Here is a 13,234-nt window from a genome sequence, read left to right on the forward strand (position 1 = left end):
ATGTGGAATCATAGAATTACAGACTGGTTTGGGTTGGAAGAGACCTTAAAGATCACCTACGTCCAACCTCCCTGTTTGGGCAGGGACATCTTGCACTAGACCAGTGTGTTTAGAGCTCCTTAGCCATGAGGAGATGTGAATTAAATAACTTCAGATTCCAAATCGGTATTTTCACTAATTACTTACAGAGTAATACACTGAAAGTGTGTTGCAAATGAAAGTGTTTTTTGGCACCACATGGTTAACCTATCTTATCTGTAAACACAAAGAGGAGACTTGTTCTAGACAATTCCTTCAGCACCTCTCTTTTGAAAACAGTTCCCTTTTTTTAGGTATTTGGAATAGTTTGCCATGCTATAGCAGTTTTGATTGATGCAAAAACTCTGCCAGAAAAATGCATTTACCATCTGATGCATTTGTGACCTGGCTGCATCAGATTTCCAGCAAATGTGTGATTTACGAATTCAGCAAGATTGCTATACCTAATTGTATTTAACCAGCACTAATTCCTTGGTTGCAGGATTACTTTAAAGGAAAATAACGAGCAAATTAGATTAATTTCAGTTTTTCATGCAGGTATGCCATTAGCTGAGAAGAAGTTTTGGCCTGATGAGCAATGCAGAATTTGTTTTGAATATTGCATGGATTTATATATAAAAAGCAAAGGCATTGAATATTTTTAAATCATGTTCATCATTTGTAAGGAGAAACTGCTGCATTCCTTAGAATGATCCCCTCAGTTTGCACAGTGTTATTTTGTTTTGCCAGGAATTCTGTCCCATCCCTGACGTCCTCAATGGAGTGGAGCACCAGTGTAGGTTACACTGGAAATAAGAGCATTCAAGAAAGAATGCAGAACAATACAGCATGGGAAGCAGAAAAAATGGTTCATTAAATTTTAAAATCCCATTTTTTTCGTCCCCCTGAACTTCAGGTTATTTTTGATGCCTTTAAAAAGCCTGGCCCCAGTGACATTGCCGTGGATGACATTGGCCTGACAAAGGGAAAGTGCAACGATAGCGGTTACATAGAGCCAACTGCGATGCCAACTACTGCTACTACCCCTTCAGTTCCTAGTAAGTAAACACTAAATTGCAGTTGATTTCCTGTTATTCTACTTGTGCATGAGTGATTCAGAATTTTCACACTTCAGTTTTATAAAAAGCTCTCTTCAGCTCCATAAAATTACCTTCAGGATAACACACTATGGATCAAGTTCCCTGCCCGTGACTCCACTGACAGCAACACGTAGAATCACATCTTAAGCTATCACTACACTATCTTCCAAAACTTGAAGAGTGGAGGATAATTAAAAAATTTAGAATTTGCCTCAAAAAACTTTAATTAGTAAAGCTTCCAGAACACCAGGGAAAGAAGAAGAAAGAGAAGGAAGATTACCTCTATATTTGAAATTATAAACGATGTAGCAGGGGAATAAGAGAATGAGCAAAGTCATGTAATAGTATCACTAGAGGTCTCAATAGTGAAAAGTCTGAGAGCACACGTGCACTGAAAACTCTCATATTTAAGTAAATGAATTTATAATAGTTCCAGAATGGTTTCAGAGTGGAGCACAAACTATGTGAATGTCTGATACCCAAAATGGAGGTATTATCCAAAACAAGGCTCATAATTAAATAGTTCTTTCCAACATGCATTTAGTTGTATTGTTAGTACTACTATATATGATTACATTAAAAAGGGAAAAGGCAACATTTGCTTTGAAAAAATAAAAATAAATGGAGAATGTATATAAAACAATGAAGAAAGGTTGCACATGATGTTAACCAAGTCCAAGCACATTCCAAGCAAAAACTAATACAATTATAAACAGATTTTGTGGAAAAAAATCATTAAAATATCTGATAGAGCTTTATAATTTATTGTGAAAGGAGATGAAAATTTGTAAAAAAAAAAATAAGATATTTCTACAAAAGTCCTATTCACAGATGGCTGCAAATCACTAAAACAAATAGTGATAATGTTCCAGGACTGCCTCTTATTAGATCAACTGTCACTTGCAAAGCAGAACTAGTTGTTCTCTCGACAAGATATAGTACATGAAAATCATCTAAAGTTAAAATAACAGAAAAAGACTGCATTGTATTCATGTTGAAACACTGTGTACTAATATTGTCATTGTATCAAATCTGTCACCTAAAAATCTACTGCATCAGGACAGGTAAGAAAACAAAATCTCTTCTAAATATAAGAGCAAAATGCAGTTTTGGAGCTCCATCATAAGACGCAGAGAGGTAAAGCTCTGTGAGATGTCTCTGTCAGCAAAATTAAATTTTAATAGAGGTAGTCATTTCAGTCATAATTTACCAAAATGAGTTTTGGAATTTTAATTGCAGTTTTTATTAAAGCAATTCTGTGGAGAGATGCTGATGTCTGTCACCTCCAGCCACCTTTCAGGTAAACACACCTCACAAGTTAGCATCGATCTAACAATTAGTGGTAGAACAACTCTGTGGTAAATAGGAGCTGAGTGCTGCTGTCAAAACACTAAACAAATGTTGTTCAACCTATAGATCTCTACCTAAAATATGGTAATAAAATTTTAATATTCAAAAAAAGGATGTCATCATATGGCACCTACTTCCTTAGGAAAGAGATTAGAGAGGATCCACACTGTCCTTCAATATGATACAAAAGCTGTTGCTGGGGAAAAACTATCTTGTTCTCATAACTTTGTGGAGACATGCTATGGACATGCTATCTCTAATCTGATGAAAAAACTAATATTATCAATCATCTTCAAAGAATTATGAAATTCCTTTGATGGGTGTGGTGCAAGTTTCCTAACATTAATGGTTTCACTACAAATGTCATGTCTGTAAACAAGAGATAAAAGAATTTGAGCCGAGTCAATTACTTTTACTAGAATTAGAGCTTCAACAAGAGTCACTGGCATCACTGACAGTGCCAAAAAAGCTCATTGAAACATGAAAAAATATTTTTGGTGGTGGAATAGGGAAGCTGGATTTGCTTTTGTCTTTTGCACAAGACTGTCAGCTTACACTTTCATCTAAAACAAAGATTGCTTTCATCTGCATGTTCATTTATGACCTGTCTTTTAACACCAACAACAGTGTGGAAATTACAGTGTAGATTCCACACTTAAAATATGGGTGTCAATATAAATTGAAGTTTTGGCCAAAGCACAGAGGAATTTATGAATAGGTCATATATAATTTTCTAAGGTTTTGAGAAAATTGTCTGTTATGCTCAATAGAAGGACCAAGATTGTTGATACTGATTATTATTTGGTTCCCTAATGAGTAACAGCTGTATGAATAACTCCATATGAATTTCTATTTAAGATGACTGGAAATTTTTAAAATATTTTTTCCAGACATCAGTAACTTCAATTACTTCTTTCATTTTTCTGTGCAAAGAAAGAAGATTATTACTAGTGTGCCTTACGTGTAGTCAACACCAGATCAGATTGCATCATAAGTTGCCCCTGTTCTGCTATTAAAAAAGTTATTTTTGCTCTGCTCAAATTATCATATGATACTGGCTAAGAATCATATATTCTTCAAGCAGCTTTACAAGGTGTGTCTGCACATGCAGTAGTGTTCCATAAAGAAGCTAATGCAATCTGTATCTGTTGTTCAAGCTATTTATAGAAAATAATCCTCGTTGTGAGCCATAGGGCTGAAACATAATATACTTTTTAGTTGGACTGTGGTTGTTAAGAGTTCCTTTTCCTTTCACAGAGTTTAGCTTTTCTTTCCAGGAGTGATTTAGTGGAATAGAAAGTCCTATAAGGCATCTGTGGGGAAGCTCAAAGCTTTCTGGTATTTAGTAGAGCCTTCTCCCAGTGGGATTCAATAGTCAGACTTAGTAGGACTTGTAGATTATGCAGTCCCCAAACAAGTGGGTCAGAGTATGATACACACTGACAGACATCAAGAAATGCAAAGTTTGAGCCATAAGGAATGGGGAGGAGAGAGTTAGAGCTTAGCCAAAATCTGAAAGTTAAAAAAAGTCAAAAAACAAAATAAAAAAGGTAGGGCTGTTCTGCCTTAACTACGGTTTTCTGAAGCAAGTGAAGGAGAACTGTTCATTTTTTAATAAATTAATTGCACACAACGCAAGTGGGAAAACACTAAAGTTCATTCTAATGGTTCATTCAGCCATTCTGATGACTGGAATGAAAATAAATAGTATTTCTGAGAATAAAAAAAGCTTTGGAACATGAAGCTGACTTTTTGGGTGCAAACCATTACCAAAACTACATATTTAAATAGAATATTGAGTATATGAAGTACAGTTATCTATGTCCATGTGTGTGAGTGCATGTATGTGTGTATATAAATATATCTATAATATTTGCTTTTAAATATATTTTTTTAATTTTTACAAGTGCATATACATGTGTATAATAAAGACCTTCCTTATTAGAACAGTTGTTTCAAGGAAAAAGCAAATGTCTGTTTTTACCACACACAAGGTCTATCTGTAAAAGTTTTTAGGATCTTGATGAAAACAAAATAACACCATAATGATTTTTTGGGTTTGGTTTGGTTTTACCATAAGTTTACTGGCTAGATGACAAAATGAACTTTTTACTTGAACATCTCTGCTAATGTTGTAAGAATAATTTCTTCACTGAAAGTGTGGTCAGTCATTGTAACAGGGAATTCCTTACACACCTTATTTCTTCAATGTTCAGTGTGTCCTTATCAGGGTGTTGGCTTCTCACAACCCATTGTTCAAGCTTTATACCAATGGCACCATAACTTAATCCTTACAGCAATGAAGTTAGTTTGAATGCTCTCTGAATAAAATTACTTTTAAAAAATGATTGTTGTTACAGCAGATTGAAAAAGTGACACAATAAGCTAACTATGTTTTTGAAATGTTTTCTTTTTCAGCTGACTGTGGAGGGCCAGTTGAACTCTGGGAGCCAAACAGTACATTCAGCTCTGAAAACTTCCCAAACAATTACCCTAATCGAGCTACTTGTAAGTCACTCTTTTCCAAATCTTCGGGAGAAGTTTAGCCATATGAAAATAGAGATACAAAATCTGCTTTTCCAAGTCAGTTGCTGTCAAACAAAAAAAGATATAAGCTGCATACAGTGGGATCTTTTAACTAAATTCTACATGGCACTTATCAGAAGCTAAGGAAACATGTGCCAGTTGATTAAAAAGTGATGAAGATGGGCATAACTCCATGAAAGGGGTTCAGACAGGCCAATCCCATCATGCCTATTATGTCAAATGCATTTCTGTCGATGTAACAACACAATAGGTGCAGAAAGACACCATTTTACCATTACACCTCCATGTATTTGCCAAGTTAACTTTACCAAGTTCTTCTGTTAAATAGCTAAAGTCTTTTAGAGGCAAAGAATGTGTGCATGTATTTTACAAGGAATCCTCTCTTTATTGATTGTTTCTTAACATACTAGTGAAAAGACATTGCTGTCCTACTGATGTTATTTAGTTTAGATTAAACTACAGCTGGCAGAAGTGAAAGCTTCAAGGTGGTCCCCTATGTGCTGTTGATTGATAAAGCAAGGAAGAGAACCTTGTCATTGCTTCTTAATGAAATTTTAATTATTTATTACTTCACCTTTAACTGGGGAATTGTGCTGGGATGGTAGTCATAAGAGTTGTCATTTTGTGTTTCTGTTTGCTGAGAAATGGCTTGCGTTTCCAGCATTCATTTCACAAGTTCGCAAATGAAATTCCTACCAGTGAGAAAATACTTTTCATTCTATGAAAATATCTTAAGAGGGTTGCTTTTTTTTCTTTCTACTTTCTTTTCAAGATTTCCATAGTATTAACACTTAGATTAAATATGCTAAACACAAGCAAAAAGCTATCTAACTTGAAAGACAGGCTTCTATGACTGATTATAAAAATTATCTTACTATCAAATAAGACTAAAGTGACAAAACTAATTGTCACATTGTCACAGTCAGAAAAGAGTGAGTTTTACTACTTTAGGGAAATTCAGAGTTGACATGAATGATTAAAAATACATGTGTGTATGTCATAGAAGCCTTAAATTAGTTTACAAAAGTGTTTTAAAAATGAGAGTCTATGGAATTTTAGATCTTGACACTGTAAGTTACTTTTAAAAATAAAATTTAGACTTGTAAGTCTCTTGGGTGATTCTTAATAGTTTAGCAGAGAATTATTTTCCCCAAAGCCCTTCAACATGAAAATGACACTGTAAAGGTAACTACTGAAAAGGTGATTTGTGTGTTTGTGTTACTATTTTCTAGGTGTGTGGTACTTAAATGCCGAAAGTGGAAAAAACATTCAACTACACTTTCAGGTTTTTGATCTGGATAGTGTTGATGATGTGGTTGAAATCAGAGATGGCAGAGGACCAGATTCCTTACTTTTGGGCAAGTAGCAGTACTGGGTACAAAAATGAATTTAATCAGACAGCTGGAGCAAATATATGATGGATATAAATATAAAGGAAATTAAAGCTCTCTTGTTTTATTCTACATTTATTTACATATTTTGTGGCTCAGAAATTAGGAGGAAAATTTGAGAAAGCATACTCTGTGGGACATCACATTTCCAAAATCTTTGCACACACTCAGCTTTCCCGCAATCTGTATGAAATTAACTTCTCAATAAATCAAACTGTTTATATGTGGACAAGCAGAAGCATAATCTCTTAGTTGAACCTTATTTTTCTATACTGATAAGTTAGATTTGGGGTTGGGCTTTGACCGCTGGAGTCTGATAGCGCTTTGGTTTGGGGGATTAACTGCACTCACGGGGTGGCAGTGTTTGCTTTCAAACCCAAAATATTCTGAAATACACGTGAACAAAACAGCTGAAATGTGTCCCTGTTCTCCTGGTGAACAGCTGCCTACACAGAACGAGACCTGTTGCCAGATGTCTTCTCCACAAGAAACGAGATGACAGTGATCCTCCGCACGGACGAGTCTGGAGCCAGGAAGGGATTTCTTGCAAACTTTACTACTGGCTACAATCTAAGTAAGCAGCTGAACCTTTATATTTAAGAGGTTATACCACTGGTCAAATACCTTTGAGAAAAAGTGGAGAGTGGAAGGCGACTCTCAGCCCCTGCTCAATAGAAATATGCAAAAGTTAAAGAGGGAAAACCTAGTGGGTATTCATCTGGACTTTATGTTTTCTAGCATGAAAAGTGATGGGTTTGTTTCTTCAGTGTAATTGTCTGTATTGCCTACAACTCACTTAGCTAGTGTTTTGACCAAAATCTATTCAAGTATAAAGGGCAAATACTAGCTATTCCCTATACAAGCTCCAGAAAAGAGCATCACTTTGTGACTTATTTGAGAGTGTCATTAATGTGTGTTTAAATGCTTTTGTAAAGTGTTTATTATTGATCATATCCACTTGATGAGAAAATTTTATATGGTAACTCTGATCAATATTTGTAATATGGTCCTTCTTGTGTCTTTAAAAAAAAATGTCTCTAGCATGCGAATAATCTGGGAAGAGCTGGTTTATTGAATATTTGGACAGCAGCATTCCTGGTCCCAGCCAGTCCCTTTCTGAAAGACCCTTGATTTTGTTGGGGACCGCAATTAGATTTGTTACTCATCATTCAGCAATCAACTCTCCAAAATCATGCAAAATGGAGCCAAATGCAAATTATATGGAACAGCAATATGCTTACCAGGACAAATAATTACACTAACTCTAGGGCCAAATCTTGACAGAATTATTTAGAGGCTTTGTATTACTTCTGTGGCAGTCTGACAGAAGAAAAACAGAGAAATAAAAAGCAATAGGTATTGAGGGATGTGTGAAGGACTGTTCGTTTACATGGACAGAAAGTCAACAACAATCTACACTCTTTTTCTTGCTTTAAATATTAGAAAAGGCAAATGTGTCCCTGCATGTTTAGATAGCTGGAGATTTTTTACAGATTGAGTAATAATAATTCTATAATTTTCTTAATATTTAAAAGTCTTCACTATTGATTTACATTTGTAAAAGTAACTCAGTTTCATCTCATTGTCCAAGATTGAGAGGTTGGTTTATATGTACTTAGGACCATTTTGCTGCTTCTTATTCTGCCTTCTCTATCACGTCTTTTCAGTCCAACAACACTCTTTTTTTTTTTTTTAGCTGGTTCAGCACCTTTGCTGAGCCAGCTTTGCCCACGTTTTTTTGTAAAATAAAAATTAAGCTTAGTAAGGCAGAGTTCTCTAAATGGCCATTGCCAGTTCTTGTTAAATATATTAAAAAGGTTCCATTTGGAAAAGAATTATGCTTATTCATGTTCTTCACAGCCAAAGGATGGAGAGCAATATCATTAGCATGGAGGCCTAAGGATAAAAGGATGGTCAGCAAATAAATTAATTTTAGAAGAACATAGATTTTTCTTTGTATTTTATTTTTCCATTAAATATTAGGGGTTTGAAAAGGAAGCAGAATTTGAACAGAAATGTTTTTCACAGTATGCAATATAATAAAAAAGTCTACATAAGTGAGAACTAAGTTCTAAGAAATATCTATCATTAGTTATGGACATTGAATGTGTGAAAATCTGGCTCAGGCCTTTTATGAAACATTCTTTTGCTTCCATTTGGTACAGGCCATGCTGATAGATGAATTAATAATTTTATAAAAATATTTTAAAAATTCAGAAATAAAGCAATTATCTTGCCTTAAATATGGCTTCAAAATAATTAAATATTTCAGTCATTAAGACCAAGAAGGTAAAATAAAGAAAATAAACAATTTTTCAATAGAATTTGACTGCATATTTCCTGTAAATATATTGAATGGAGCCATTAAAAACACACTTTGGCTGTAGAGAGGATTATAACTTTATATTTACTCTCTGTCTCATCTGCTTTTATTGTATATCTGATACTGAAGTAGCTTAATGTTACTTTTGTGCATGCTTTCCTCATTCATTTCTGCTACTTTTGTCCCTTCCATTTCCTCACAAACAGGTTTCAGGAGACTCTTGGTTCTCAGTGCCTCTTTGCTTGTATGATTGGCTTGACATACTTTAAGGCCTCTAAACTTTTTTATAAGTGATGAACATTTGAAACTTAAATTCATTAGTCACTTTTGACAGGATTTGACTTTTTACTCCAAGAATTATTCCACGTAGTAGAACATTAGTAACTGAGCAATGCTAACTATGGCAGAAACTACAAGGTATGATACCATAGATTTTATTTTTAATTAGCATGTATTTATCTAAAAATTGTCTTTATTTTGAAAGAGAGGCAGATGGAAATGGAAAGAAAAGGAAATCAAAGGTTCTGTATGCTGTGCCCTCAGTTTTTCTTTCAGGTGAACCATTAAGATCTCCAGCGAACATCAACCTTCCTCATAATTAAGGACTAATTTTCCTCTCTTTCCTTTAGGAGCTTGCCCAGTTGATGAGCATCAGTGTGGTAATGGGAAATGTATACCACTGAGTAACCTCTGTGACAACGTACCTGACTGTGAAGATGGCTCGGACGAAGCAAAGTGCAGTAAGGTTTCCTTCATACAAAGAATAATAGAACTGTTTAGATTGGAAAAGACCCTTGAGATCATCCAGTCCAATCATTAATTCAGCACTGCCAAGGCCACCACTAAACCACATCCCTAAGTGCCACATCTACACGTCTTTTAAATACCTCCAGGGATGGTGACTCCACCACTTCCCTAGGCAGCCTGTTCCAGTGCTCGACAACCCTTTTGGTGAAGAAGTTTTTCCTAGTATCCAATATAAGCCATGCATATTTGGCAGGAATTGCCTGGGAGAACAGATACCAAACCTCAGCAAATCTAGAATGCTGCAGATGCATGCAGGCCATGCCAGTTTACACAGCAGTGTCTCATTCAGTTTGTCAGGGCAAGAAAATCAAAGTCACTTTTCTGAGATAATATATCTAATATGGTGAAGATCTCTGGAAAAGGTAGGAAGTTCCTCTGTGATGAAAATTATAGCTGCTTACAATGTTCTTAAAATTAGATGAAAACTCAATATATCCATTTCTTCTGTATCCATTTTGTATTACCAAATTCCACCAGGTTTTGCTGTAATTAATTTGAGTTTCACAGCAGTACAAATTTTGTAGTGCAGGGTAGAGAATAAGAGCCTTCTTGATGGAAATTCCCAAACAGTTTTGTGGCTGTGAAGCCAAATCATAACACATGGCACCCTCCAGCCCACCTGGACTCTGCTTTGTGGATGCATTGCTATAGACTGAAGGCATGGCACAGCTTCAGCATCCATAGTTGACAATGAATGTGCTTTTTCCTACAAAAAGGAGACCAATAGCTGATATTTCTTAGTCCTCTGGTAAGGTGGCTTTTTCCAAAATGTAGGTGTACAGTATACTCTTTCATTTCACAAAATAGGGAAACACCATTCTCTAAACAACAACTCAAATGTAAAGTTAATATTAAAATCATGTTGGGCCTAGCACAGAAGTTAAACTGCTGTTTCTGATGAAGTGCTATTCTGACAATCTACTATGGAGCACTAATGCAAGTTTTAAAAGTGGTCTTTAAACTCAGGACAACATCATCTTCTTTTGTTTTAAAGATCAGATACATCCTAGGATTTGTGCTGACAGTCTTCATTGATTTCAACATCTTTTACATGTATATATACATATATATATACATACATATATATTTTCGTATATATGGCATATATAAATCCATGTGTGTATATATATACATCTGAAGACACAGATTCCCTCTTTGCATTGGTGCAATTAGCTATTTCATTGCAAACATATTCTTCTTTTAAAATGTATGGAGTAAAATTCACTTCAGTTTCTTCTTAAACAAAGAGTACTTGACTGGGTTTTTCCAGTCACTGCTAAAAAAGATCTGAACAAGGCAACTATCATCTACAGTAACATGATGTACGTTTTCCAAAAGATTTATTTTGCCACCAATTGTCTGCTACTCTGTAACAAATTGGCTCACATGAAAAGACTGGGAGAATTGTTTCCAAAAATCCATTTAATCCAAACTTTGGCTGAATCAATCTACATCTTAAAACAAAATGAAAATTCAATTAGAAATCCTCACATTGAGCCTTTTCAGTGTCTAAAAGTCTTGCTCATTTTCCTGAAACCAATTTCAATTTATTATCAGAAGTGGCAATTTGAACTAGACAAACTGTCTTTTCAAATACCCCAACCTTTGAAACTTCCCAGGGACTGCAAAGAAAAGGCAGAATTCTAAAATATATGATATTTGAATTAATCAGTTGTTGAATGCTCAATGACTGTCTTATTCCTTACCAGCAATTTGGAGAAGAACGTGGATCAGATAAGGAGGGAGGAAAAGGAATTACAGTTCAAGTAGAAGAGAGGTGTCAAAAGTAAATTGGAGAAATCTTGCAGTATGTGCAATTATGAAATTTTTCAAGACTGCTCAGAAATTTCTCATCACTAAGATTTACCACTAATTAATAGTTGTATATCACTTCTTTCATTTATGTACTCTGGGTGTCAGAGGCATTCCTAAATATCTATTTTTTTTATTTACTAGAGTGGGTACTATTTGTGAAAGGTTTTTGGTGGAAAAAGGTTTTCTGCTCAATTAAGATTTTTTAAAAAAATTTAGTAACCAGTAAATTTCAGTGCATTGCATGCTTTTCACTACTTCATGATGGCAATAACTACCATCTACCTGAAATGCAACTGTAGCTCCTAAGGCGTATATGAGATTCTGTTGACCTCCTTATAATACATATTTTATTCTTTTTAATGTTATATATTAATATTCTTATTTTATACATTTGTATGCATCTATGAGATTCCCTTGGCCTTATTGTCCAACTGCCTTTGCACTGTGCCTATAGTGTGAAATTTTTCACCAAAAACTTTTGTTCCAAATATTTTGTTTTGGGAAAAGTTTTGACAGAAAGACTGGCTTTTGGTGAGCTTTTATTATTTGTGTGAGTGTTTTAACTAAAACTGCAATGGAAACAGTGAAAACTCGTAGCAATTGGAACTGGAAAGTCCATTTTTTTCTGTCAACTCTCATTTTAACCTTCTTTCCAACCAGTGTTACTGAGCATCATGTATTCACATGCTATTTGGAAATTATATAATGCTGCTTAAGGAAAAAAAAAACTGGTTAAAGTTGATGGAAAATGTACTGTTTATTGTCTATTTCTGAGACATTTGCACAACACTGAGTATTCTCCTGTGGCAGAAATATAAAAGGAGATAACAATAACATTTCCTTCCTGTGGGAACACAACATCCTGGAGACGCTGGGTTTATTACCTCTGTAATGCATTTTAACTTTTGTTGTGTTCTTTGTTGGCAGTAATAAATCTGTTTATATTACATTTCTGTCTGCTTGGCGGGGGGGAGGAACATGGTTTACCACCTATCTAAAATGCTTCTGTCCACGTTTTTCTACAGTGAGATTACTTAATGGCTCCCTAATCACCGAAGGACTGGTGCAGGCCAGGATTGGGAAGACGTGGCACCTGGCATGTGCAGATGATTGGAATGAAGAGATTTCAGACAGTGTTTGCCAGCTGTTGGGGTTCGGGTGAGTGAGAAATATTCACTGTCACTTGTTCGCAGATTTTTTGAGTGTATGTTGGCGTCTTCCCCCTCATTTTACTGTGACTTTATTATCCAAAAAAATGTATCTTCCTCTGTCAAGTGAAGGGGCTTGGTGCGCCAGTGTATTTGTAAGTGTCGCAAACTCTGTTTTGATGGCATTCTCCACAGGATTGGTGACTCTGAACATGGCAGATTGGGCATGAGGACACATGTTGGAGAACATTAGGAGAATGATGTGGAGGCATTAGTCTTTTATCATTTTATGTCATCATTTGTGTCAATCATTCACTTTTATAAGGATGACTGAAGAGCAAAGCTGGAGCAAACAGCAGCCTTGGTTTTATCCTGCTGCTGTTCATTTCAAGTAAATTCAAGATAATCCCTTGGATATTCGGCTACTGGGTTCCCAAGACATTTCATACCTATCATTAGATCTGAGCTGTTGGGAGCAGAAACTGCATTTCTCTTGAGGTGTATTTAGAGTAGGGAGGGAGGAGGGAAGTAAGTGACTGAAAAATAGATTTGGCTTCAGTCACTGTTCAGAAGAATTTTCCAGGAAAGGTGGTGGGGAGGGTTGAGCACAGGGGTGTTGCATTTTTCAGTCTGTGGTAAGATTCATGGCCTAAACTCTGGCCCTACTTACACTGCAAGAAACTTCACTGCCATCCACTGAATAATAACTAGCTTTAGTGCAGTGCTGAAGTTTTT

The 13,234-nt window shown here is 35.4% G+C and overlaps 1 protein-coding gene across 1 annotated transcript in view; it reads left to right on the forward strand.

Moving 5' to 3' along the window:
• The window catches only part of TMPRSS15 (transmembrane protease, serine 15), a 53,529-nt gene that overhangs the window by 27,650 nt on the left and 12,645 nt on the right, over positions 1 to 13,234 (forward strand). Inside the window, exons 16-21 of the mRNA XM_017807883.1 lie at positions 935 to 1,076; positions 4,887 to 4,976; positions 6,248 to 6,373; positions 6,849 to 6,980; positions 9,359 to 9,469; positions 12,377 to 12,509. Of these exons, the coding sequence (XP_017663372.1) occupies positions 935 to 1,076; positions 4,887 to 4,976; positions 6,248 to 6,373; positions 6,849 to 6,980; positions 9,359 to 9,469; positions 12,377 to 12,509 (734 nt within the window). The remainder of the gene's footprint in view (positions 1 to 934; positions 1,077 to 4,886; positions 4,977 to 6,247; positions 6,374 to 6,848; positions 6,981 to 9,358; positions 9,470 to 12,376; positions 12,510 to 13,234) is intronic.

This window comes from Lepidothrix coronata, unplaced genomic scaffold (genome assembly GCF_001604755.1).
Source record: "Lepidothrix coronata isolate B3197 unplaced genomic scaffold, Lepidothrix_coronata-1.0 Scaffold21, whole genome shotgun sequence".
Taxonomy (NCBI): Eukaryota; Metazoa; Chordata; class Aves; order Passeriformes; family Pipridae; genus Lepidothrix; species Lepidothrix coronata.